Below are 27500 nucleotides of genomic sequence, written 5' to 3'. Positions count from 1 at the left end.
ATTGTATTTGTGCCACCACTAGTATCCAGTTATCAAGACGCCTCATCAGATACTGAATGCTCCTTCTGCTGGCCCCTCCCTCTCTCTTCTATAGTTCCTCCCACTTGAGGCCCCTCTTATGTTACTCTTGCTTTCCATTTTGAATTTTTATTCACACAAAAAATAGAAGATTTGCTGTTAAGCAGACTACTGCATTATTGAAAAAATGGTATAAACAATATCAACGCATTTGTGACGGGTATTGGACGCCTGACGTGATTTGTTTACCGTTGAATATCAGAAAAAGCCGAACATTTCCACTTCTTTGAGCTCAATTTCAAGGTACATGCACTTAGAGTCTTTAAAACATTCAAAATCATCTCTATTTCTGGAATATAGTTTTCATTCTATTAAATGAGACCAAGAAAGCGAGAATACAATCACAAAAGTCATGCGAAAATACAACGTAAACTTGCTGTAAGTGTATTTTTGGAGTCTGAAACGGATTAATCAAATTTACATTATTCCATATGGGAAAAATTCGTTTGGTACTCGAACATATCGGCACTCGAACAACCTTCTGGAACAAATTAAGTTCGAGTACCGAGGTTCCACTGTGTGTGTATATATATATATATATATATATATATATATATATACATATATATATATATATATATATATATATAAATATATATATATATATATATATATATATATATATATATATATATATATATATATATATATATATATATATATATATATATATATATATATATATATATATATATATATATATATATATATATATATATATATATATATATATATATATATATATATATATATATATATTATGAAAAAATCGCGAACAAGCGATACAAAATGGAAAACAACCACAGAGGGAATTGAATGATAGCTCTTGGCCTTTGTTGTTGCAATCAACGCAACATTAGGAGCATACAATGTTGCAGAAAAGAAGAGGATGTCCAAGGAAATACGATCATAAGAAGCGGCTTTGCTGGACTGACACTTCCTGTGATAGTATTTGCTTGGACTTCTCCTCTTTTCAGCAACATTGCAAGCTCCTGATGTACTGACTGCAACATGAAAGGCCTAGAGCAGTCATTCAACTTCCCCTGGTTTAATAGCCGTTAAACTTGTTTAACGGCAGTTCTGCCGTTAAACACTTTTATATAGAGGCCGATGTTTACCATCGTTTTGTTTACTGTCATATAACACAAAAAATAATGTTCCATCACTGTATAATGTGTATCCTTCTGATAATCCGAGAGATCACATCCTCTCTCCCTCTCCCTCTCCTTCTCCCTCTCCCTCTCCCTCTCCTTCTCCCTCTCCCTCTCTCGTTCTCCCTCTCCCTGTCCCTCTCCCAGAGATATCTGCCTTTCAGATAACTAAACAATAACCGGCCATAACCCTCCCCTGATAGCTTCAGCTTTCAAATGAACGTAAATATTAAACGCTGATACGAAATTCTAGACATTTATTTAGATATTTTTCCCTTTAACGAGGCCTGAAAATGCTGGTGAACAAGCTCTTGACCCAAAACATATAAACACCCCTTCCCCTCCTCGGAGTGTACCTTATAAGCTGTTCGACCCCTTCGGATTTAACGCTAATCTGTGAATTTTATTTAAATGATCATATTTTTTAGGCTTCAATAATGGGAGTCACAACAAGAGCTTCACTCTGTACTCTGTTGTCTTGCAACGTGAGTTTTCTCACGAGATTCCTAGCGTCAGTTTCAGCGTCAACTAGGAACACTACTAGAGTGTTTTACACTATTTTGATTGATAGTTACATCGTGGGATACACTCACAGTGTGCTGCTACACTATTCTGTTTAGTTACATCGTGGGTACACCCACAGTGTGTTGCTACACTATTCTGTTTAGTTACATCGTGGGTACACCCACAGTGTGTTGCTACACTATTCTGTTTAGTTACATCGTGGGTACACCCACAGTGTGTTGCTACACTATTCTGTTTAGTTACATCGTGGGTACACCCACAGTGTGTGGCTGCAGTGTGGGTACACCCACAGTGTGTTGCTACACTACTGTGTAGTAGTTACATCGTGGGTACACCCACAGTGTGCTGCTACACTATTCTGTTTAGTTACATCGTGGGTACACCCACAGTGTGTTGCTACACTATTCTGTTTAGTTACATCGTGGGTACACCCACAGTGTGTTGCTGCACTATTCTGTTTAGTTACATCGTGGGTACACCCACAGTGTGTTGCTACACTATTCTGTTTAGTTACATCGTGGGTACACCCACAGTGTGTTGCTGTACTATTCTGTTTAGTTACATCGTGGGTACACCCACAGTGTGTTGCTACACTACTGTGTAGTAGTTACATCGTGGGTACATCCACAGTGTGCTGCTACACTATTCTGTTTAGTTACATCGTGGGTACACCCACAGTGTGTTACTACACTATTCTGTTTAGTTACATCGTGGATACACCCACAGTGTGCTGCTACACTATTCTGTTTAGTTACATCGTGGGTACACCCACAGTGTGTTGCTGTACTATTCTGTTTAGTTACATCGTGGGTACACCCACAGTGTGTTGCTACACTATTCTGTTTAGTTACATCGTGGGTACACCCACAGTGTGTTGCTACACTATTCTGTTTAGTTACATCGTGGGTACACCCACAGTGTGTTGCTGCACTATTCTGTTTAGTTACATCGTGGGTACACCCACAGTGTGTTGCTGTACTATTCTGTTTAGTTACATCGTGGGTACACCCACAGTGTGTTGCTACACTACTTTGTAGTTAGATTGTGGGTACACCCACAGTGTGTTGCTACACTACTGTGTAGTAGTTACATTGTGGGTACACCCACAGTGTGTTGCTACACTACTGTGTAGTAGTTACATTGTGGGTACACCCACAGTGTGTTGCTACACTATTCTGTTTGATAGTCAAATTGTGGGAACAACAGCAGGTAGTTACGATTTGGGAATAAAAATCAAGGATAGAGGATAGTTAGGAAGTAGGATGATAGAGAAAGGCAGGGAAAGAAGACGGAAGGGATGGAGAAAGGCAGGAGTGAAGGAAGGCAGAGATGAAGGAAGGCAGGGGTGGAGAAAGGCAGGGATGAAGGAAGGCAGGAGTGAAGGAATAGAGGTGTGAAGGAAGGCAGGGATGTGGGAAGAGAGGGATGGAGAAAGGCAGGGTAGGATTAAGGCAGGGGTGAAGGAAGGTGGGGTGGAAAAAGGCAGGAGAGGAGGAAGGAAGGGGTGGAGGAAGGCAGGGGTGGAGGAAGGCAGGTGTGGAGGAAGTAAGGGGTGGAGGAAGGCAGGGGTGGAGGAAGGCAGGGGTGGAGGAAGGCAGTTATGAAGGAAGGCAGGAATGGAGGAAAGCAGGCAAGGGTGGAGGAAGTCAGGGATGGAGGAAGGTAGGAGTGGAAAAAGGCAGGGATGGAAGAAGGCAAGAGTGGAGGAAGGCAGGGGTGGAGGAAGGCAGGGGTGGAGGAAGGCAGGGAAGGAGGAAGGCAGAGGTGGAGAAAGGCAGGGTTGGAGGAAGGCAAGAGTGCAGGAAAGCAGGGTGGAGGAAGGCAGGGGAGGAGGAAGACAGGGGTGGAGAAAGGCAGGGGTGGAGGAAGGCAAGAGTGGAGGAAGGCAGGGGTGGAGGAAGGCAGGGGTGGAGGAAGGCAGGGGTGGAGGAAGGGAGGGGTGGAGGAAGGCGGGGATGGAGGAAGGCAGGGGTGGAGGAAGGCAGGGATGAAGGAAGGCAGGAACTGAGGAAGGCAGGGATAAAGGAAGGTAGGAATGGATGAAAGCAGGGGTGGAGGAAGGCAGGGAAGGAGGAAGGCAGAGGTGGAGAAAGGCAGGGTTGGAGGAAGGCAGGGGTGGAGGAAGGCATGGGTGAAGGAAGGCAGGGGTGGAGGAAGGCAGGGACGGAAGAAGGCAAAGGTGGAGAAAGTCAGGGGTAGAGAAAGGCAGGGGTGGAGGAAGGCAGGGGTGGAGTAAGGCAGGGGTGGAGTAAGGCAGGGGTGGGGGAAGGCAGGGGTGGTGGAACGCAGGGGTGGAGGAAGACAGGGGTGGAGGAAGGCAGGGGTGGAGAAAGGAAGGCAGGAGTGGAGGAAGGCAGGGGTGGAGGAAGGCAGGGGTGGAGGAAGGCAGGGGTGGAGGAAGGCAGGGGTGGGGAAAGGCAGGGGTGGGGGAAGGCAGTGGTGGAGGAAGGCAGGGGTGGAGGAAGGCAGGAGTGGAGGAAGGCAGGGGTGGAGGAAGGCAGGGGTGGAGGAAGGCAGGGGTGGAGAAAGGCAGGGGGGGAGGAAGGCAGGGGTGGAAAAAGGCAGGGGTGGAGGAAGGCGGGGGTGGAGGAAGGCAGGGGTGGAGAAAGGCAGGATGGAGGAAGGCAGGGGTGAAGGAAGACAGGGGTGGAGGAAGGCAGGGGTGGAGGAAGGCAGAGGTGGGGGAAGGCAGGGGTGGGGGAAGGTAGGGGTGGAGGAAGGCAGGGGGGGAGGAAGACAGGGGTGGGGGAAGGCAGGGGTGGAGGAAGGCAGGGGTGGAGGAAGGCAGGGGTGGAGGAAGGCAGGGGTGGGGAAAGGCATGGGTGGAGGAAGGCAGGGATGGAGGAAGGCAGGTATGAAGGAAGGCAGGGGTGGGGGAAGGCAGGATGGAGGAAGGCAGGGGTGGAGGAAGGCAGGGGTGGAGGAAGGCAGGGGTGGGGGAAGGCAGTTGTGGAGGAAGGCAGGGGTGGATGAAGGCAGGGGTGGAGGAAGGCAGGGGTGGAGGAAGGCAGTTGTGCAGGAAGGCAGGGGTGGAGGAAGGCAGGGGTGAAGGAAGGCAGGGGTGGAGGAAGGCAGGGGTGGAAAAAGGCAGGGGTGGGGGAAGGCAGTTGTGGAGGAAGGCAGGGGTGGAGGAAGGCAGGGGTTGAGGAAGGCAGGGGTGGAGGAAGGCAGGGGTGGAAAAAGGCAGGGGTGGAGGAAGGCAGGGGTGGAGGAAGGCAGGGGTGGAGGAAGGCAGGGGTGGAGGAAGGCAGGGATGAAGGAAGGCAGGAATTGAAGAAGGCAGGGGTGGAGAAAGGCAAGAGTGGAGGAAGGCAGGGGCGGAGGAAGGTAGGGGTGAAGGAAGGCAGGGGTGAGGGAAGGCTGGGGTGGGGGAAGGCAGGGGTGGGGGAAGGCAGGAGTGGAGGAAGGCATTATGGAGGAAGGCAGGGGTGGAGGAAGGCAGGGGTGGGGGACGGCGGGGGGGGGGGAAGGCAGGGGTGGAGGAAGGCAGGGGTGCAGGAAGGCAGGGGAGGAGGAAGGCAGGGGTGGGGGAAGGCAGGGGTGGAGGAAGGCAGGGGTGGGGGAAGGCAGGGGTGGTGGAAGGCAGGGGTGGAGGAAGGCAGGGGTGGAGGAAGACAGGGGTGGAGGAAGACAGGGGTGGAGGAAGACAGGGGTGGAGGAAGACAGGGGTGGAGGAAGGCAGGATGGAGGAAGGCAGGGGCGGAGGAAGACAGGGGTGGAGGAAGACAGGGGTGGAGGAAGGCAGGGGTGGGGGAAGGCAGGGGTGGAGGAAGGCAGGGGTGGGGGAAGGCAGGGGTGGAGGAAGGCAGGGGTGGGGGAAGGCAGGGGTGGGGGAAAGCAGGGATGGAGGAAGGCAGGGGTGGAAGAAGGCAGTGATGGAGGAAGGCAGGGGTGGAGGAAGGCAGGGGTGGAGGAAGGAAGGGGTGGGGGAAGGCAGGGGTGGTGGAAGGCAGGGTGGAGGAAGGCAGGGGTGGAGGAAGGCAGGGGTGGAGGAAGGCAGGGGTGGAGGAAGGCAGGGGTGGAGGAAGGCAGGGGTGGAGGAAGGCTGGGGTGGGGGAAGGCAGGGGTGGAGGAAGGCAGAGGAGGAAGAAGGCAGGGGTGGAGGAAGGCAGGGGTGGAGGAAGGCAGGGGTGGAGGAAGGCAGGGGTGGAGGAAGGCAGGGGTGGAGGAAGGCAGGGGTGGAGGAAGGCAGGGGTGGAGGAAGGCAGGGGTAGAGAAAGGCAGGGGTGGAGGAAGGCAGGGGTGGGGGAAGGCAGGGGTGTAGGAAGGCAGGGGTGGGGGAAGGCAGGGGTGGGGGAAGTCAGGGGTGGAGTAAGGCAGAGGTGGAGGAAGGCAGGGGTGGAGGAAGGCAGGGGTGGAGGAAGGAAGGGGTGGGGGAAGGCAGGGGAGGAGGAAGGCATGGGTGGAGGAAGGCAGGGGTGGGGGAAGGCAGGGGTGGAGAAAGGCAGGGGTAGGGGAAGGCAGGGGTGGAGGAAGGCAGGGGTGGAGGAAGGCAGGGGTGGAGGAAGGCAGGGGTGGAGGAAGGCAGGGGTGGAGGAAGGCAGGGGTGGAGGAAGGTCGGGGTGGAGGAAGGCAGGGGTGGAGGAAGACAGGGGTGGAGGAAGGCAGGGGTGGAGGAAGGCAGGGGTGGAGGAAGGCAGGGGTGGAGGAAGGCAGGGGTAGGGGAAGGCAGGGGTGGAGGAAGGCAGGGGTGGAGGAAGGCAGGGGTGGAGGAAGGCAGGGGTGGAGGAAGGCAGGGGTGGAGGAAGGCAGGGGTGGAGGAAGGCAGTGGTGGAGTAAGGCAGGGGTGGGGGAAGGTAGGGGTGGAGGAAGGCAGGGGTAGAGGAAGGCAGGGGTGGAGTAAGGCAGGGGTGGAGGAAGGCAGGGGTGGAGGAAGGCATGGGTGGAGGAAGGCAGGGGTGGGGGACGGCAGGGGTGGAGGAAGGCAGGGGTGGAGGAAGGCAGGGGTGGGGGAAGGCAGGGGTGGAGGAAGGCAGGGGTGGAGGAAGGCAGGGGTGGAGGAAGGCAGGGGTGGAGGAAGGCAGGGGTGGAGGAAGGCAGGGCTGGAGGAAGGCAGGGGTGGAGAAAGGCAGGGTTGGAGGAAGGCAGGGGTGGAGGAAGGCAGGGGTGGTGGAAGGCAGGGGTGGAGGAAGGCAGGGGTGGAGGAAGGCAGGGGTGGAGGAAGGCAGGGGTGGAGGAAGGCAGGGGGGGTGGAAGGCAGGGGTGGAGGAAGGGAGGGGTGGAGGAAGGCAGGGGTGGAGGAAGGCAGGGGTGGAGGAAGGCAGGGGTGGAGGAAGGCAGGGGTGGAGGAAGGCAGGGGTGGAGGAAGGCATTGGTGGAGGAAGGCAGGGGTGGAGGAAGGCAGGGGTGGAGGAAGGCAGGGGTGGAGGAAGGCAGGGGTGGGGGAAGGCAGGGGTGGAGGAAGGCAGGGGTGGAGGAAGGCAGGGATGGAGGAAGGCAGTGGTGGGGGAAGGCAGGGGTGGAGGAAGGCAGGGGTGGAGGAAGGCAGGGGAGGAGGAAGGCAGGGGTGGAGGAAGGCAGGGGTGGAGGAAGGCAGGGGTGGGGGAAGGCAGGGGTGGAGGAAGGCAGGGGTGGAGGAAGGCAGGGGTGGAGGAAGGCAGGGGTGGGGGAAGGCAGGGGTGGAGGAAGGCAGGGGTGGAGGAAGGCAGGGGTGGAGGAAGGCAGGGGTGGAGTAAGGCAGGGGTGGAGGAAGGCAGGGGTGGAGGAAGGCAGGGGTGGAGGAAGGCAGGGGTGGAGGAAGGCTGGGGTGGAGGAAGGCAGGGGTGGAGGAAGGCAGGGGTGGAGGAAGGCAGGAATGGAGGAAAGCAGGGGAGGAGGAAGGCAGGGGTGGAGGAAGGCAGGGGTGGAGGAAGGCAGGGGTGGAGGAAGGCAGGGGAGGAGGAAGGCAGGGGTGGAGAAAGGCAGGGGTGGAGGAAGGCAGGTGTGGAGGAAGGCAGGGGTGGAGGAAGGCAGGGGTGGAGGAAGGCAGGGGTGGGGGAAGGCAGGGGTGGAGGAAGGCAGGGGTGGAGGAAGGCTGCGGTGGGGGAAGGCAGGGGTGGGGGAAGGCAGGGGTTGGGGAAGGCAGGGGTGGAGGAAGTCAGGGGTGGAGGAACGCAGGGGTGGAGGAAGGCAGGGGTGGAGGAAGGCAGGGGTGGAGGAAGGCAGGGGTGGAGGAAGGCAGGGGTGGAGGAAGGCAGGGGTGGAGGAAGGCAGGGGTGGAGGAAGGCAGGGGTGGAGGAAGGCAGGGGTGGAGGAAGGCAGGGGTGGAGGAAGGCAGGGGTGGAGGAAGGCAGGGGTGGAGGAAGGCAGGGGTGGAGGAAGGCAGGGGTTGGGGAAGGCAGGGGTGGAGGAAGGCAGGGGTTGAGGAAGGCAGGGGTGGAGGAAGGCAGGGGTGGAGGAAGGCAGGGGTGGAGGAAGGCAGGGGTGGAGGAAGGCAGGGGTGGAGGAAGGCAGGGGTGGAGGAAGGCAGGGGTGGAGGAAGGCAGGGGTGGAGGAAGGCAGGGGTGGAGGAAGGCAGGGGTGGGGGAAGGCAGGGGTGGAGGAAGGCAGGGGTGGAGGAAGGCAGGGGTGGAGGAAGGCAGGGGTGGAGGAAGGCAGGGGTGGAGGAAGGCAGGGGTGGAGGAAGGCAGGGGTGGAGGAAGGCAGGGGTGGGGAAGGCAGGGGTGGAGGAAGGCAGGGGTGGAGGAAGGCAGGGGTGGAGGAAGGCAGGGGTGGAGGAAGGCAGGGGTGGGGGAAGGCAGGGGTGGAGGAAGGCAGGGGTGGAGGAAGGCAGGGGTGGTGGAAGGCAGGGGTGGAGGAAGGCAGGGGTGGAGGAAGGCAGGGGTGGAGGAAGGCAGGGGTGGAGGAAGGCAGGGGTGGAGGAAGGTAGAGTTGGAGGAAAGCAGGGGTGGAGGAAGGCAGGGATGGAGGAAGGCAGGGGTGGAGGAAGGCAGGTGTGGAGGAAGGCGGGGGTGGAGGAAGGCAAGGGTGGAGGAAGGCAGGGGTGGAGGAAGGCAGGGGTGGGGGAAGGCAGGGGTGGAGGGAAGGCAGGGGTGGAGGAAGGCAGGGGTGGAGGAAGGCAGGGGTGGAGGAAGGCTGGGGTGGTGGAAGGCAGGGGTGGAGGAAGGCAGGGGTGGAGGAAGGCAGGGGTGGAGGAAGGCAGGGGTGGAGGAAGGCAGGGGTGGAGGAAGGCAGGGGTGGGGGAAGGCAGGGGTGGAGGAAGGCAGGGGTGGAGGAAGGCAGGGGTGGGGAAGGCTGGGGTGGGGGAGGCAGGGGTGGGGGAAGGCAAGGCAGGGGTGGAGGACGGCAGGGGTGGGGGAAGGCAGGGGTGGAGGAAGGCAGGGGTGGGGGAAGGCAGGGGTGGAGGAAGGCAGGGGTGGAGGAAGGCAGGGGTGGAGGAAGGCAGGGGTGGAGGAAGGCAGGGGTGGAGGAAGGCAAGGCTGGGGTGGAGGAAGGCAGGGGTGGAGGAAGGCAGGGGTGGAGGAAGGCAGGGGTGGAGGAAGGCCGGGGTGGAGGATGGCTGGGGTGGAGGAAGGCAGGGGTGGAGGAAGGCAGGGGTGGAGGAAGGCAGGGGTGGAGGAAGGAAGGGGTGGGGGCAGGGGTGGGGGAAGGCAGGGGTGGAGGAAGGCAGGGGTGGAGGAAGGCAGGGGTGGAGGAAGGCAGGGGTGGAGGAAGGCAGGGGTGGGGGAAGGCAGGGGTGGAGGAAGGCAGGGGTGGAGGAAGGCAGGGGTGGAGGAAGGCAGGGGAGGAGGAAGGCAGGGGTGGAGGAAGGCAGGGGTGGAGGAAGGCAGGGGTGGAGGAAGGCAGGGGTGGAGGAAGGCAGGGGTGGGGGAAGGCAGGGGTGGAGGAAGGCAGGGGTGGAGGAAGGCAGGGGTGGAGGAAGGCAGGGGTGGAGGAAGGCAGGGGTGGAGGAAGGCAGGGGTGGAGTACGGCAGGGGTGGAGTAAGGCAGGGGTGGAGGAAGGCAGGGGTGGAGGAAGGCAGGGGTGGAGGAAGGCAGGGGTGGAGGAAGGCAGGGGTGGAAAAAGGCACAGATGGAGGAAGGCAGGGGTGGGGGAAGGCAGGGGTGGGGGAAGGCAGGGGTGGAGGAAGGCAGGGGTGGAGGAAGGCAGGGGTGGAGGAAGGCAGGGGTGGAGGAAGGCAGGGGTGGGGGAAGGCAGGGGTGGAGGAAGGCAGGGGTGGAGGAAGGCAGGGGTTGGGGAAGGCAGGATCGCAATTCTTTTCCAAAAGTTTCATTTCTAAACATTTGTTAACATCACTTTATCCTGGGCAAGAATGATGCAAGTCTCGCTGCATGCAGCCATTAGCACTAACAACCTAATGGATCGTAAAGGTGCACAAGTGCAACTAATGTGACATTTTATTTCGCTCTCGAGGACAGCGAAACGTTGACAGAATAAAATATCACATTTGTTGCACTTGTGTCCTTTCACTTTACATACTGTCGGGAATTCTACCAACCTAAACAACCTAGTGGATCGTCAGTCCCATTAAAATACCTCAATTACAACTTGAAAAAACCTTTAAGCTTGACCTTCAGTAAAGCAATAATATAGTTTCTATTTACAAGACTAAATAAAGCCTAATGCAAACTGAATATTTAAGAGAAACATTTTTATTGTTGTAATGATGTGTGTGTGTGTGTGTGTGTGTGTGTGTGTGTGTGTGTGTGTGTGTGTGTGTGTGTGTGTGTGTGTGTGTGTGTGTTTGTGTGTGTTTATGTTTGTATAACTCAGAGAGGAAAATTAATGAAAGGGTTTTATACATACATACTGAAAAGCATTAGTTTAATAATTTAATTACGAACAGAAATTTTACATCAATCACTTATTTTAAGAAATCTCAATATATATATATATATATATATATGCTTAAGAATTCTCAAAGAGGCAAGATTATTTACAAACAGTGTCTCTACGTCCACAGCAGGACTCGAACCTGCAAACTCTGTATCTGAGTCCACAGTACTTTACCACGGAGCCGGACCCCAGATGAGTATGGGCTTTTAGCCAAAACTAGACGATGTTACTCCATACCCCGGGGCACCAGGCTTATTTTCAAAGTTGTTCCATTAAATCCTGCCACATGCAGTGGACAACGGAAGAGATTTGAAATGCTTAACATTGGCTACTATACTTATCTGGGGTCTGGCTCCGTGGTAAAGTACTGTGGACTCTGATACAGAGTTTGCACGTTCGAGTCCTGCTGTAGACATAGAGACACTGTTAGATGTAGGCTTAAGTTAGGTGTAAGGTTCGTCAGGAAACAGGACAAGTGTTTCCTGACGAGGATCTTACAAGAAAATAAGTTCTCTATGTTAATAAGCGTGAATAATGTTAATAAGAGTGTTTGGCAATAAACATTTTCTTTTTGTCGACAAATGGCTTAAAAAATGGGGGACAGTTTTGGTCATTATTTACTTCAGCTGATCAGATTTTATTTTGTAAAATTGCAACCCTCTTATTCTTGGAGAATCTTAATAATCTACATTTCCTGAAAAGCTACAGGAAATACAGAGCAGAAACTTAATCCTGAAGCATATAACTGAGATGTGACGTTGCGTGACCAAGACCCAACACACGAATAATTTTTCACACTTCTGACAAATATTACAACGACGGCGCTACGCAACTCTATCAAAAACTAATATAACGTGTACTACACAGGCATGAATAAGAAAGTCTATCTTCGGATGAACTGATTTCCAATTTAAAGAAAACGAGAATCTGGGGGGTGACCCTCGAACTTAGGGAAACCGAAATAAAACTAGGGGAACAATGGTGTGTAAGTTTTATTACTTTATCCTATGACAAAGAGAGTACAAAGAGTACAATAGTACACAGTACTTACAATATGCGTGAAACACTTTGGGTGGTGGCGGTAACGAATCTTATAAGAGATCTTTACCCAAGAGTTGTGAAATATCTCAACTCTCAGGGTAATTATATATGAGTCTGCTAGTAGGAAAACTAACAACAATCTAGTAACGATTTCTATATATTATATATATATATATATATATATATATATATATATATATATATATATATATATATATATATATATATATTCTTCTCTCTATATATCTATATTAGACAGTTTATTGCTAGTGGCTTGTAGAAAGAGATTAGCCTGATCCAGAGGTCATGGTGGGTAATCAGCTTTGAGAGGTCTTGATGTGTGTGTGTGTCTTTAGAGGTTAATTAACCCGTAAATCTACGTGAAGACAACGCCTAGTCTACCCTACAGCACATTTCACCATTTCCAACTGGAAAAAGACAGGAGTTAGCTCTCAGGAATGTTAAAAAATAACCTCGAGCAGACCAAGGACTTAAATGAAGCGTGTCGATCAAAACATTTACTGACAACGTCAGCAAAACTACGTTTAATCTAAACTAGTTCATTTGATAAACCAAACTGGGGTCAACTGATGACTCGCAACTTAACCCACGGCAAACCTTGAAATATTGTTATGTAAATATTTCATATTCAACCTTATTAATTTGTATTAAGACAAACACAGAAACTCAATGTAAACTTACTAAAAATTTTGTATTATAAAATAATGTGATTAATGCATTATTTCTAAAAATTAACATAACAAGATTTCACTAGTTTCCCCTTATGGTGAGCGAGCAAGTCTTCAGACGACGCCCAAACTGTAAGCAAGTCAGACAGTATCTATGCTAAACGATCGAGTGCTATTGTGTTCTAGAGCCTCAAATTGTTATGCAAATTCATTGTTTTCTACGGTTCTCATAAGAAGCTAGGTTATGTATACTGGATGCTTGTTATCCTCTACGCTATATGTGTTTACCAGCTCATGTATGCGATCTACAGTCTCTCCCAGTCACTCAGTATGCTTCATCAATTAGTGCATCGGCCTGTTACAGTTACCCGTAATGCTTTCAGTACACTCATCTGTTTCAGTAACCCCTAATAAAGCGTGTTAGTGCACTACATACTATTCTGTTTTCTCCATCTTGTGCTTATGTGTACTCACCTAATTGTGGTTGCAATGTGTGTGTGTGTGTGTGTGTGTGTGTGTGTGTTAGTTAGTTACCATTTTGTCCTAGGCACATGTCGATTAGACACTAGGCCTGTTGTATATGCGTGCTTGTATGTGTGCATGTGTGTGTGTGTGTGTGTGTGTGTGTGTGTGTGTGTGTGTGTGTGTGTGTGTGTGTGTGTGTGTGTGTGTGTGTGTGTGTGTGTGTGAAATGTCTCGACATTTTTTTATTTTCTAGCCATCTGACTGTACAGGAATTTTCAACCGTTTGTATTCGTCAGTTCTCTTTCGCCATTTGCATTCTGCTTTTTTTTTCAATTATTCTGCAGCAATAGAATTTGTAAATAGTTTTATAATGTATTCTGGTTTTCCCCGCCGTTTTTGTGTACAACTGTTAATCTGCGCATTTATGTTCTAACTCGTTCCGCATTCTATTTATTTTGGTTGCGTATTCTGGTACTGTTTATCTATCGTTCAATATTCTCCTACAGTCGCTTGATTTTACACAGTTCAGTTTGCTGGTGAAACAATGTTTTCTTACATGAGCTTACATCAAAGCTCAGTCTCCTGATCTAGGATACACTGTCATCCTCCAGGATTGACCCCATGACAGTTGATTTACACATACGTAAGATACACTGTCATCCTCCAGGATTGAACCCCATGACAGTTGATTAACACGTACGTAAGATACACTGTCATCCTCCAGGATTGACCCCCATGACAGTTGATTTACACATACGTAAGATACACTGTCATCCTCCAGGATTGAACCCCATGACAGTTGATTTACACATACGTAAGATACACTGTCATCCTCCAGGATTGACCCCCATGACAGCTGATTTCCAGGTACGTACCTACTTACTGCTAGGTCAAGAGGGGCAACAGGGGCAAGAAGAATAACAACCTAGTTATAATTTACTGCTAACCGGATGTAGGGAATGTAATTCACAGGAATCTATTCCGTGTTAGGTAAACAGAAGCAGCAAGTTTGAAGGGACTAGGTAGGTTGGTAATGTTAGGAAACAGGACAAACGTTTCCCAACTCGGTTCTTAGTCATAAGATTACCCGCAGCTGGAGATTTTGGTCATCTGACGGAGGCCTTCCACTGTCTTACTGGTCAACCCCTTTAAAAATTATGGTTATGAGTGTGAAGGGACTAACACCCAGGTACCAACTCACTGCTCGGTGAGTGAGGATGTCACAGGAAGACACACCATGCCAGTGATCGAACCCAGACCCACTACCTATTTTTAAAAATCATGGATTTTTATTTACAATATTTTAATTTTAGTGCTAAGCAGGAAATAGTCCGAAATATCGTAAATTATCAGTAGGCTCGATTAAAAGTGTTGGTGGCGACCCCAACGCTTCCTAACTGAGCTAGGATGTATCTCTGTTATATTTCCTTATCTGCCTATTTGTATACATATCTAGTCGTTATTCTGCAGTTCTGCTCTGTTTATACATTAATTTCTGCTGCGTCCACCGCCTCCGTTTTTCCCGGTGTCCGTTCGTAGTCACCTCAATGTTCATTTGTATTCATGTCACCTCACTAAACATTTTCGCTTGACCAAGTGATATGTTTCAATACTTATATGTCAGCGGGTGCTGTGCTAACCGCACTGCTCACCTGCCAGTCCCAAGCCTGTTTTATGTCTCGTTTTTCTTCGTGTTTTACTGTTTGTTGATGTTGTTTACATTGTAGGTAGGGAGAGGGCCAAATGACCTACACTGCCGACAACTTGCTGCGCATTTCACCACAAACTACTGTATTTTTTTTTTTTTTGATCCGAATGACGTACTGAGGTTAACATTGCAAGCTCTTTGTAGAGTTTTAGTTTGTCATATTTCACTCTGTAGAGCTTTATCATGTCACGTTTCACCCTGTAGAGCTTTGTCACGTTATGTTACACTCTCTGCAGAATGAGTTTCAGCATGTCATGTTTCACTCTGTGTAAAGCTTTGTCAGATCATTTATAACTCCTTGTAGGGTTTTAACATGTCATGAATCACTCTGTGTAGAGTCTTAGCATGCCATACTATCCTGTTCTGCTTTCTCTAACGTCTTCATCTAGGATCATCCTTATCATACTTCATTAATCACAAATAATCACCCTAAATGTATGTGGCTGGCTTGTATCATACAACACACGACAATATTTAAAGTCAGTGCTTGCAGCTTCTCTTTCTTTCGATTACAACCTTTGTCCGTCTTTCTCACACTAGTCCTTTGCTATCTCTCACCTTTTTATCTCTCATTTGTTATCATTCTTGTTGCCACTTCGCCCTTCCTAATACCCTTTGTCTCTCGTTTTCCCTTTCCAAAAGCATTTGTATGTCACGTATGGGGTTGGATACTCCGTTACCTTTTATATCATGCATTCTAACTCCTTATGTATTTAATATCATGCAAGCTAACAGCTTTGTTTCCTATCATATTGCACTCTCTTTTTTTCCTTGATATATCTTGTATTCTAACATTATTCTAATTGTGTCGAGAATTAAGTTTGGTATCTTCCTACATTATTTCACGCATTCTAACATTTCCCTTATCACATCTAATGTGTTTGCAGCAGTTACTTATTAGCTAAAGGGATTAATTATATATATATATATATATATATATATATATATATATATATATATATATATATATATATATATATGTATATATATATATATATATATATATATTATTTTTTTAATTTTTTATTTATTATCACACTGGCCGATTTCCACCAAGGCAGGGTGGCCCGAAAAAGAAAAACTTTCACCATCATTCACTCCATCACTGTCTTGCCAGAAGGGTGCTTTACACTACAGTTTTTAAACTGCAACATTAACACCCCTCCTTCAGAGTGCAGGCACTGTACTTCCCATCTCCAGGACTCAAGTCCGGCCTGCCGGTTTCCCTGGACCCCTTCATATATATATATATATATATATATATATATATATATATATATATATATATATATATATATATATATATATATATATATATATATATATATATATATATATATATATATATATATATATATATATATATATATATATATATATATATATATATATATATATATATATATATATATATATATATATATATATATATATATATATATATATATATATATATATATATGCAAAACAACCACTCTGAAAGAATAGAGAAATTCCAAGCGCGTGCGTGACTACTCACGTGAGTAGTCACGAAAGCGCTTGGAATTTCTCTATTCTTTCAGAGTGGTTGTATTGCATATTCTGAAATCACCTGTTTACTGTGATCTTATTGCATATATATATATATATATATATATATATATATATATATATATATATATATATATATATATATATATATATATATATATATATATATATATATATATATAAAGCTGTGGTACCATGATTATATACAGAGAGTAAGTATGTATTCGAAAAATTCTGAGTTCCGCGCTAATCTACGTTCAGGCCGAGGGAAGGTACAATCACACACGCGAGAATCACACTCACACATCCATAGTTCTTTCCCGAGAGAAGCTTCCGGCTGTCCAACGGAAATTATAAATGTGGTTATATTAGTCACCGCTTTAACCTAGTTCTACATGCGTTATCCCTTTAATTAAAGAGTAGTAGTATTTACTAAAAGAAATATAAATGTTTTTTCTTCCGCCAAAGTTCACTTTTTTATGTATTTGTCTTCGTAGAAAGATATCGTGTTTCTGGCTAGAGCGAAAAATGAACCAAACAATGACTGCATAAATGTGGGCGATGTTTCACAAACTGGACACATCACTACTCGCTTTAGACGGCGTGGTTAAAAATCCATCTCTTTTGGGAGAAACTGTGGAAAACATTTCTTTAATGCAAGTGCGCCACGAACACCTTATAAATTATACACTTTAATGTCAAGCACGTCTCATTCATTAAACATCCGAATATCATGTAACACACATTACCCACTTGACTAACCCGTACAAAACATTTATTAAACATTTGTAAATATATGCGACACATGTCTTTTATGTTTACCTAATATGTGGGTCAACCCAACACCTACACAACTCGCACAAGAGCAATGTTCGTCTGCTCTATCACGCCTCACGAGTGAGAATTAACGTATTTTCCGGTATATATAGGGGGGACAAACATATAAGACATATCAAGACAATGTGTCCAGTCAGATGTAACGTAACGTTAGTAAACAACTGCTAAAGCGTAACCCAAAGTCTACCCTTGACCTTGAGCATAGAAGGCGCAGAGCGATTTTTTCTAGACTTTTCGTGGGAAAAAAAGTGCCTTATATGCCGGAAAATACAAGTTACATAAAGAACTGGGGGAATATGTTGATGTGGTATTGTGTGGCGCGATGCTTGTGACAAGCTTCGAGCACAACTGATAAGCGTTTCTGGCAGTTACCCCTCCTTCAGCTCTTTGCTCGTGAGTATTCGTGGAGATAAATGGTATAAAATACCAACACGATGGAAAAATAGTCACAAATACAGTATAATGCGATTCTTTATTGACTGTTTTGCTCACACAGTGGGCTTTATCAAGTCACAAATAGATCTGCTTGTGACTTGATAAAGCCCACTGTGTAAGCTCAACGTAGTCCATGAAAGATCGCATTATACGGAATATGCGTCTAGTTTTCCATAAGCATTCATCTTGTGTTTGACGTACGTCACACATAAACTCTGTCCTGCACATTACCTTAGCCAGACTTAAGCACTCTTGTTCACTGCTTGCCAGGAGGTGTGCACGGGGTAGGTAACTAGGTGCTGGGGCTGTCTGATTTTCCTGAGGAAAAGTGGATGGTCTGGGAGAGACTTTCTAGCTTCTGTGAGAGGCCCAGACTGACAGACCCCTCTCCTACCTAGGCTGACTGACACCACACCAGAACAGTCTCTGAATGGGTGTATTATAAATGTAGCAGCCCAAACCATTCAATCTAGTTGAATGACTGTAACTTTGCCTTGTGGTCACAGGCGCCAGGGGATTACTACTCAAGTGAATATCCCAGTAAAACAATACAATAAGTAGCAGTCAGTGTTCTTGCACTTACTCTCTCCAGACTCTGTCCACTATTATGGATAACGTGTCGCTGAACAGTGTACATAGTATATATAACTGCACATAGATTCTGGTGGTGGGAGTATATGTCAAGCCATAAACTTATTTTTTGTGAGTACTTTATTCACCATCTTTGATTACCAAATGACTGCACTGTAAGCTGGTAGAAATCAAGGTCGGGTGTTACAGTCTTGTTGAAAGTACTTGTGCTCGCGACAATGCTCAGCAGGTGGTTTTGTGCTACGTCCCAGTGGCTGCCCCGGTGTCCTACTTGTCTCAGGGCAAGAGCCTTACATACCTATCTACTCATGCTGAACACAAACATGAGGAGCCAGCCATTCAGCATCCTGTCAGCCAACATCAAAAGCTTTATTACTAATGTTGGAGGCGTTCAGGAAGTGAATATAACCTTCATCACCTTGACCTGGACAAAAGTATACACAACTGGTCCTGGAAATGTGAGTATAGTGCCGATGGGACAAAACATTTGCAATTTTTTCAGGAAGTTAGACTGACATTTCTTTTTCGTTTGATTTAATTGTAATTCCAACTAAGTTTGTCTCTAAAAGTCAGATATTTCAACTCGCTGTAAGTATTACCAGTTAAAGCTTTCCGAAACTCCACTACCCACGTCTCACATTTCTCTCCTCGGTATTTGATACCCTCCTGGAAATATTACATTTGTTATTGTTTATGCTGTTATGACCTCCGCGAGAGGTGCGAAGGCTGCAATTTAGGATGTTCTCGCTGTTGTTAATAATTTTATTTCACAGCTTAACGTTTGAGATGTCATCTATTGTTCTGGTTCTCTTATTCACTTACTATTTTTTAAATTTCTTTTTCAGTTTCTTCTATCTCCTCACTGAGACCTTTTAAATTTTATTTTGTAAGCACGGTACTATGAGGTCGCCTTTCTGCAGTTCTCCTTTTCCTCCTCTAGGTCAATTTTAATCTTAATGACTGATCTGTGAGTTCCCTACTAATCTAGAGTGATCCCTGACACCGCGCCGTGGACCTCCTCCAGATTTGTACTGAAGGCGAAGGGTTGAAACCGTATCATTTTCCACACTGACGATCCATAATACCACAGATATCCAGGAATTTTACGATTGGGCGTGTGCTAGGAAGAACGACCATGGTCTTCCGTACATCGTGATGGATTAACTACGACTGATACCATAGCCAGGTACTATCCCCGTACACACACACACACACACAGACATAGACACACACACACACACACACACACACACACACACACACACACACACACACACACACACACACACACACACACACACACACACACACACACACACACACAAACAAACAAAGAACACACATGTAAACACACACGTTTAAAAATTTGTTCAGTATACACGAAGCAAGTATTCTCAGTAGTATTCTCTCATGTATTCTATCCCTATTCAGAAAAGGTATTAATACTAAAATATACATAGATGGATCTACTGTAAACAACCTCTACCAAAACATTTACAGTTATTTACCACATGTTTTACCTACATTTACTTATATAATTACAGAAGACAATTTTCAACAGCTCGAAACTTTGCTAGTAAAACTTTGCTAGTAAAACTTTGCTAGTAAAATAGCTTTTATTATGCAACAAACTCTATCTATTACATTTACTTGATCCCCTACGATTACCTTAAGTTACACCACACATTCTAAGGCTAAGAAGAGGATTACATTTACATAAATCAATATTGGTGTAATTATATGAAAGTTTACAACATGATAGAAACAGTTTACAAATATAACAGTAAAAAAGAATAAAACAAACGGATTAAAGCAGCACACACACACACACACACACACACACACACACACACACACACACACACACACACACACACACACACACACACGGTTGTTTGAGCATCATAAGTTCACCTCTTACTTTATTTCCATTTATCGAAGAGAAGATTTTTTTTTTTTTCAAAATATTACCTTAGGAATAATACAAATATATAAAATTGTATATAAAAATAATCAGATCACGCGAGAGAAAATGGATAATTAAAAAATAATTTTAGATCAAGGAAATACTTATCAAAAAACTGAGGGATGTGTTTCAAGTGTATAATAGAGTCTTGGAGGAAAAAAAAAATCATCTATTTGATTCATAGAAAAAATTTTTTGGTAAAAAGTAGATTTACTCTCGCAATTTGTTTTGCAGTGGATATTTGGTGTCAAATTGATGTGTTTAAAACTCTGGTTTATTCCAGGATGATTAAGTCACCTAACGTAGATAATAATAGTCAAAAATTACATGTAAATATTGTAGGTTTGCAATATATATCACATCGTGTAGATTGTTTCCGTTAAGGCTTGTACACCATTACACCAGTACAAACAATAAAGCTATTTATCCAATATATATATATATATATATATATATATATATATATATATATATATATATATATATATATATATATATATATATATATATATATATATATATATATATATATATATATATATATGTATATATATATATATATATATATATATATATATATATATATATATATATATATATATATATATATATTATATATATATATATATATATATATATATATATATATATATATATATATATATATATATATATATATATATATATATATATATATATATATATATATATATATATATATATATATATATAACCGTGAAAATAAGCACATGGAAAAAATGAAAAAGTACATGCCTAAAAATTTTTTTCATGTCGTGCTTTCTCAGGTAGAGTGTCCAAATAAAATAAAAAAATCCGAATTTCCCTCTCAAATGAGAATTTTCGAAAATTTTCTGTATTGGAATGACAGGCACATTCATGAGAATATACAAAGTATGCATTACTTTTTATCTTTACGTTAAAAGGCTCTATTAAGCAGCCTAAATCTAACAGCAATATACTGTTTTCTCGTCCTAATATTGGCTAATCCTGACCATTTAATATATCCTCTCAATACACCTTTTTTAATTCCCATATTTCCAAAATTAATTTTCGCGATTCACAATCAAAATCAATATAATTTGTGATAGCTTTGGCAGTTCAGACCTTGACAAATGGGCCAAGCTGGCAAGCTTTACCTGAAAAGCACAACGTCAACTCACAAGGAACTAAGACTAACTAGGAATATCGCAGTCTTCATATTCTTAAGCGGTTATTCTCAAGAAGAAAAGGGAATCTTCTTAGGCCTTCCGAATTCTGAGCAACACCTTGCCGAGCCTGTCGAAACATATTTCAGAACTTACTCGTTAGAGGCTAAGTCGCCAGACACATCTCGTATCTCCTGGACCCTTATTGAGCCACAAGAGACTGAGAATACAACCTGGAAATTGATATCCAAGTTGCTCATTTGTTGTGAATTGTTCCTGCCACGGTGGTGTTCCTGCCATGGTATTGTTCCTGTCACGGTATTGTTCCTTCCACGATATTGTTCTTGCCACGGTATTGTTCTAACCACGGCATTATTCAAAGCACAGTATTGTTCCAGCCACTGTATTGTTCCAGCGACGGTATTGTTCAACATACAGCATTGTTAAAGCCAAGTCAATATTCTACCCACGATATTGTTCTAGCAGTGACACCGTTCCAGCCATGGAATTATTCCATCCACGGTATTGTCCCAGCCACATCATTATTCCAACCACGGTATTGTTCCGGACACGGTACTGTGACAATATTCAAAATATCGTTGTTTACAGAGGAAGGTAATAAAAAAAGGGCCAGTATTATTTACATGGAAATAAAGATCACTAATCTCGTAGCTACAACAAAATCTACAATTTTCCCGCCTCATCTCTTTTCCTCCAGTTGTCGCCAGATCCTCCTCCCTATCACTCGGTTTAAAGAAAACTTGAATCACCATCTTACCATGTAAGTGTGGAACGGAAGCCTATTAAACGTTATGCACTCTGGTAGGATTTTTGGGTTTCCATTCCATGCTCACGGAGGCGCAAGATGATAATAATTAAACCTTACACACTTGTACTTAACATTATGTTTACAGTTATCAATATATCCCCTTTGTGATTCTTAATAGGTCTCAGCCTTTGTAATATTTCCTTTTGTAATTTAAGAGGACTGGTTGAAGACCGGGCAGCAGGGGCGATTAACCAGTATAACAGATAACAGAAATGCCTAAGTTAAGGGAGCCGTCAAGGCGACAATTGGAACAAAAAGGACAATGGAACTACCTGGCAGTTAGTCAAAACCGTTCCTTGACGACACAAGAAGAAGTTACTCCCTAAGTCTCAGCTGAAGCCATGTACAAGTTGTCAGTCTATATCTATGTACAGTTCACATGTGTATGGTATTGAGCTTCGACCAGAGAAAACGTTGGATCCATAAATGTCACTGATAGTAGGGTTATCATCTAAGATACTAGGAATTATTCTCTAATTCTATGTGATTTTTATGAGCAGTTTCTTTATTTGTAAACAGTAAATGCTTCATGAAAGTGTACACAATCCCGGGTGTGTGTGTGTGTACACCCTCATGTGTGCATATGTACACAACCACATGTGAGTGTACACAGGCTTTTGATGCCCAACGGACTTCAGGAACCTCTATGTGTTTGACTCTGGCCGCCTTTACACTCTTTGAAGGTCTTCAGTTAACAGTACAAATCCATTAAGCTATATTAAGGTTGCAAGCCTATTTTCATGAAAAATAATTCTCTCAATAAATTTCAACAATAACCCCGTCCCCTCTTCCCTTATGTATACTTAAATCTCCGTCAACATGTTTCGAAACAGTTGGAAATACGTTAATTCATGTTGTATTTGCCTGCTTCTGTATTTTGAGGTCGATAGTTCACCACTACTCTTAAAGCATCTTGTAATGAATTAGTACTTTACCTCTGACCTCGACTTATATTCGAGGTATCCTGTAACAAGTCGAGTAGTGACCTCTGCACTCGACTTATATTCGAAGTATCCTGTAACAAGTCGAGTAGTGACCTCTGCACTCGAGTTATACTCAAGGTATCCTGTAATAGGTCGAGTAGTGACCGTGACACTCAACTTACACACTGTAAACAAACCAATGGGTCACCTTTCGAAGAAATATACTGGTTGCTATAGGTAAATCAGCAGTTGTGGCTGCAGTGATTCTTACGACTACCCACACCCTCAGCCCTGCATGGCAGCAATTGTTTTTTTGCCTCCATCACAGGGCGGATCATTGCATGATAAACACCTGCGTAACATAAATTTTCCCTGACGAATAAATCAACAGTTATACTTGATATTTTTAGTTATTTGGTCCTCAGAGTGCATTCTCATCTATCATCAAAGTTACGCCACATTATTTCAATTAATCACGTTATAGAGTAAAGATTGCCAAGTAAAATATAACGTCCTGAATCAAACAGAGACACACACGCACACATACACACATTAGCTGCATATATATATATATATATATATATATATATATATATATATATATATATATATATATATATATATATATATATATATATATATATATATATATATATATATATATATATATATATATATATGCTGTAAAACGGTAAAATGCAGTATTAAACTCTGTGTTTGCATACAGATGAGTATAGGAATCTTCTACAGTTAGTAACTATCGCTTCTAGAGTCATCGGTGCTGTTTGTCAGTACTTACATATTTCTGAATATGTCGAGTACGCGGTTACTGTATCTCCAGACCCTCAAAAAATGATATAAAATTTTCGTTTTATTTCTCTCTTGTCACTCATAAGGTTACAGCCTGAGGTAACGTGGCTAAGTTTTAGTCACAAACTGATGATAGATTCCCAGTTCACACTGAGATGGTCAGTATCCACTAGTCTCAGAACAGTGTACAAAACAGTGTACAGAATACTTGCTGGAACACAGTGGAGTGTCGGGGAAGTGTGCAGTAAGCACCATAGATTGAGCAGTTGACCAGTTACGCGGTTTAAAAAAAACGGTAACTGCTACATTCACTCCTATGTTAGCTACCTAGGATGTTGCGGAACTTTTATATATCTTCTTTGGAGGGAGGAAGCCCTTAAAGAGCTGCTAGACGACGGCTGTGTGAGGGTCCGAGAGTGACCTGTGAGTGTAGTGCAGGTTGGGAATGGTTGCAGCAGCAGCACGAGCTATATCCAAGGTGGAGCTCGTCTGGTTGTATTCTGCCAGTCTGTTGGCAGCTCCTCGACCTGCCTGCTGCCTCGCCGCTCTTGAAGACGACAGGGACGGTAGTGTCAGCAGCCGGGGACGTCCTTCAAGGATTGAGCCGATGTTCAACAGCCGCGGAGACTTCTTGGCCGATAAACGAACGCTGCGAGGTGTTTGGGGCCGAGGTGGGGCGGCTGGAATAATATCATCAAGTAGAGGCTCTCCTGGCCGGCCGTTCGGAAGCTGGCCATAACTTGCCACTCTGACCTCTGGCACTGTGGCTCTTTTCACCGAAGTCTCTCGCGGCAGACCCTCCATACGCACACTGGCAGGCACAGCTGCTTTCGCTGTCTGCCGCTGGACTGTCGGTGGCACTGTGGCTGCAGCCAAGGGTTTGCTGCTCGAGCGAGTGACGGAAGAAGTGGCAGAAGGTAGTGTGTAAATCTCCCGCAGGAGCTCCGGAGCGAGGCGAGGCTGCGGAGGCTTGAGCACGGAATATCGGGAGCCCCAGTCCTCTTCCTCGGCTGGGCCGCAGATCTTGTAGGCGCAGCAGGCGACGATGCAGAGAGCCAGGAGAGCTCCGAAACACATGGCTGACAACTCCATAGCTAGCACGATGTCTGAGGAAAAGACAACAGCTGTTAGCCCCTCCGACGCTGCATCCTTGCTAATGGATCTGAAACAGTTTGATGGTTTTGATGTATACTTCAGAAACATATTGCTATACACGTTACCATTTGAAGTTATTCATATAAAAACAACATTTAAGTGCTAATGCTTGTAAAGGATTCTCCGTATATACCACTGGTTTTGCCTATGTATTACCCTTGTCATCCTCTACCCACTGAGAGTCTTGCCACTTTGTAACTCTTATTAATCTCTCTATTTTTCACCTCTCTCTCTCTCTCTCTCTCTCTCTCTCTCTCTCTCTCTCTCTCTCTCTCTCTCTCTCTCTCTCTCTACGGTTTATTGAATCCCTTATTTGTCCTCTCATTGCTTACTTTCCTACAATCACTAACCTCTAAGCTTCTCATTTGCCTACCATTTCTAATCTCTGAACATTCTATTTACCTGTCCTTCATAAGTTCAATTTTCTTCACTTACCATTCCTAACCTTCAGGCTTCTAGCCCGGCTCTTAATTTCTCTGTGGAACAATGACCACACAGATAAATGGCAGTTGAAAGCCATTTATATCAAGAAATCTTTTATATATACAATGGTTCACCCTCTGGGGGTTATATATGAGTTATCCCTCAGAATGCTTCATGTGTAAGTCAACAGAGACCTCCAACGGAAATAAGTCCCATTGTTCGAAATGTACACTTTATGTTAAAATAATAACATTTATGTATCCTCGAAACCATTGTAAATTTTTTTAATTTATGCAAAGTTTAAAAGATCCTCGGTGACTGAAACCATTTATAAATAAAAGATCCACTCTAAGTTCCTCAATAAGCTCCTTGCTAAATTCCTCACTAAGTTCCTCTCTAAGTTCCTGTCTGTTTAGTAGACGGGTTCATCAGAAACCCATCCACCACCCACACTTGTATCACCATTTCTTCGCTTGATATAACGTTGTATAGTCAGCTTAAATTCCACAAATGATCCTTCAAATTAACTAATAATCTGTAAAAGAGAGAGAGAGAGTGTGTTCATATTTCTTATTAACCACAAATGATCGTTCGTATGAATGGTCGTTCTAATGACTTGTAACGAATATCTGATTGTTACAATTTCTTACGAACCATAACTGATCTTTCCTGATGTAATTCCTAACATCAGCATATTCTATAGAAATCTCTAATTGCATTACCATCAATAATTAACACCTATTCAAAATCCGAATAAATTCAGATGTCTGTTCTTTTATCTAAATAATTCCCAAATGAATATAAATATTCTTACAACGTATGTATAATGCGCGTGCGCCCAGTCTAGTGGTCTATAATTATATTTCAAGCCAACACTAAAAAAGTCTTCATCTATATATTAAATTCACATTTGAAGCTAAAAACTAAGCATTTAGATGGTACCGGGCTACGTAATTTCGCAGCGCCCTGCCATATTTGGCATCGACCTACATAGGCATGAGCTGTTTTGAAGGTGTTTATGCAGTTTTGGAACAGCATACACAAATTAGCGGAGGTCTACATTATTTAGTGGCTGTCTAAACTATTTGGCAGTGACCTATGTACTATTGGAAGGCAGACTACACTATTTGGTGGCGGCCTACGTAGTTTGGCAGCTGTCTATGCTAGTTAAAAGCTGCCTATACACTTTTGTAGCGGTCTACACTATTTGGCGGCGGTCTAAACGGTTTTGACTAAGCCTACACGGCTATGCTAGGTCAACTAAGCACCTGCTTACCTTCCCATGTCACTTCGTAAGACTCTGCGTTGCTGACTCCACGGTATCCATAGCGGCCGACGCCGCCACCTGCACCTTTGCCTGCTTTGCTTCCCCGAGCGCCCCCACCTGGTACACCTGTGGGAGGGGGAGCCGTACCGTCGGTGCCACGAACTACCCTCCAAGTGCCAAGTGCCCCAAGAACGGGAGGAAATTGGGAGTAGAGAACGACTAGGAGGTAGGGAGGGAAAGGAACGAGTCAGTCGGCGTTCACCAACAAACGTATGTCTTGAAGGTCTTCACGTTCTCTTTAGGTCCGTTCTTGCGTTCAATTTAAGTCCGTTCGCTTTTAGAACGACGCGAATAATGTTTTGGATGTCATAAAAGGGAAAGATCAAGGAAGACTGAGCCAGCAGGTAGGTTGTGTTGACTATTAACCAACGCTTTCCATCGCAAACTTCCGATGACGTCTATCCATCCTGGATCATTAACTAGTTATGCCCTGATAATGAACCAGGATAGACCGAAACGTCGTCTGAAGTTTACCCTTCAGGCGTGGGCTAGTTGTGAATGATTCCAGCCACAATACTGTGACTTTTATTCTTGAGGATGAGGGGGTGGGGTTAGGAGACAGTACCAGGAAGGAAAACTGGAGTATCAGGTAAGGTTAACACTCCACACTGACGAGCACAGGTCATGCACACGGACAAACCTCCAAGTTTTTTGGGGGGTCGGGTTCACTTTTTATTTAAAGAGCCACAACCCGTGGCAAAGGGCACAGCTTCCAATGATTAGAAACCACAGTCACTGTTTGGGCCACACACATAAACACACACACACACCATAGACAGGGTTGAAGGTCGTGTTTAAAGACAAGTTTTTAATGACTGTTTAGCTAGACATTATCTTTTAGGGTCACAGGTAAAGCAAGAACCACGGTTTCCAAAGACTAAAGTCCGTCTTCAGGACCAAGTGACGAGGAATGTTCTCTCTTGTAGCGGACAAGATTCCCAGATTTCAAGACTAAGAACTCCTCTCAGGGAAGTAACAACAGGCGCGTTATCTGATCCAGACGAAGATACAGAACTTGTTGTGGGTAGAATCTAGACGATGTCATTAACCTTCAAGAGGACAACATGTGCAACAGTTGGGTATCTTTACTGTAGAA

General features: G+C 45.3%; 2 protein-coding genes across 2 annotated transcripts in view; both read right to left on the bottom strand.

Moving 5' to 3' along the window:
• Positions 1–27500, bottom strand: part of LOC128687458 (uncharacterized) — a 122405-nt gene that overhangs the window by 34711 nt on the left and 60194 nt on the right. The gene's annotated exons all lie outside the window — the stretch shown is intronic.
• Positions 23381–26576, bottom strand: LOC128687459 (uncharacterized; the record flags this gene model as incomplete). The annotated part of the gene is made up of 2 exons (XM_053774929.2): positions 23381–24605; positions 26354–26576. Coding segments are annotated over 2 exons (942 nt in total), but the record flags the coding sequence as incomplete, so codon positions are not given.

This window comes from Cherax quadricarinatus, chromosome 11, assembly GCF_038502225.1.
Source record: "Cherax quadricarinatus isolate ZL_2023a chromosome 11, ASM3850222v1, whole genome shotgun sequence".
Classification (NCBI taxonomy): Eukaryota; Metazoa; Arthropoda; class Malacostraca; order Decapoda; family Parastacidae; genus Cherax; species Cherax quadricarinatus.
This window is presented reverse-complemented; position numbering and strand designations above follow the sequence as displayed.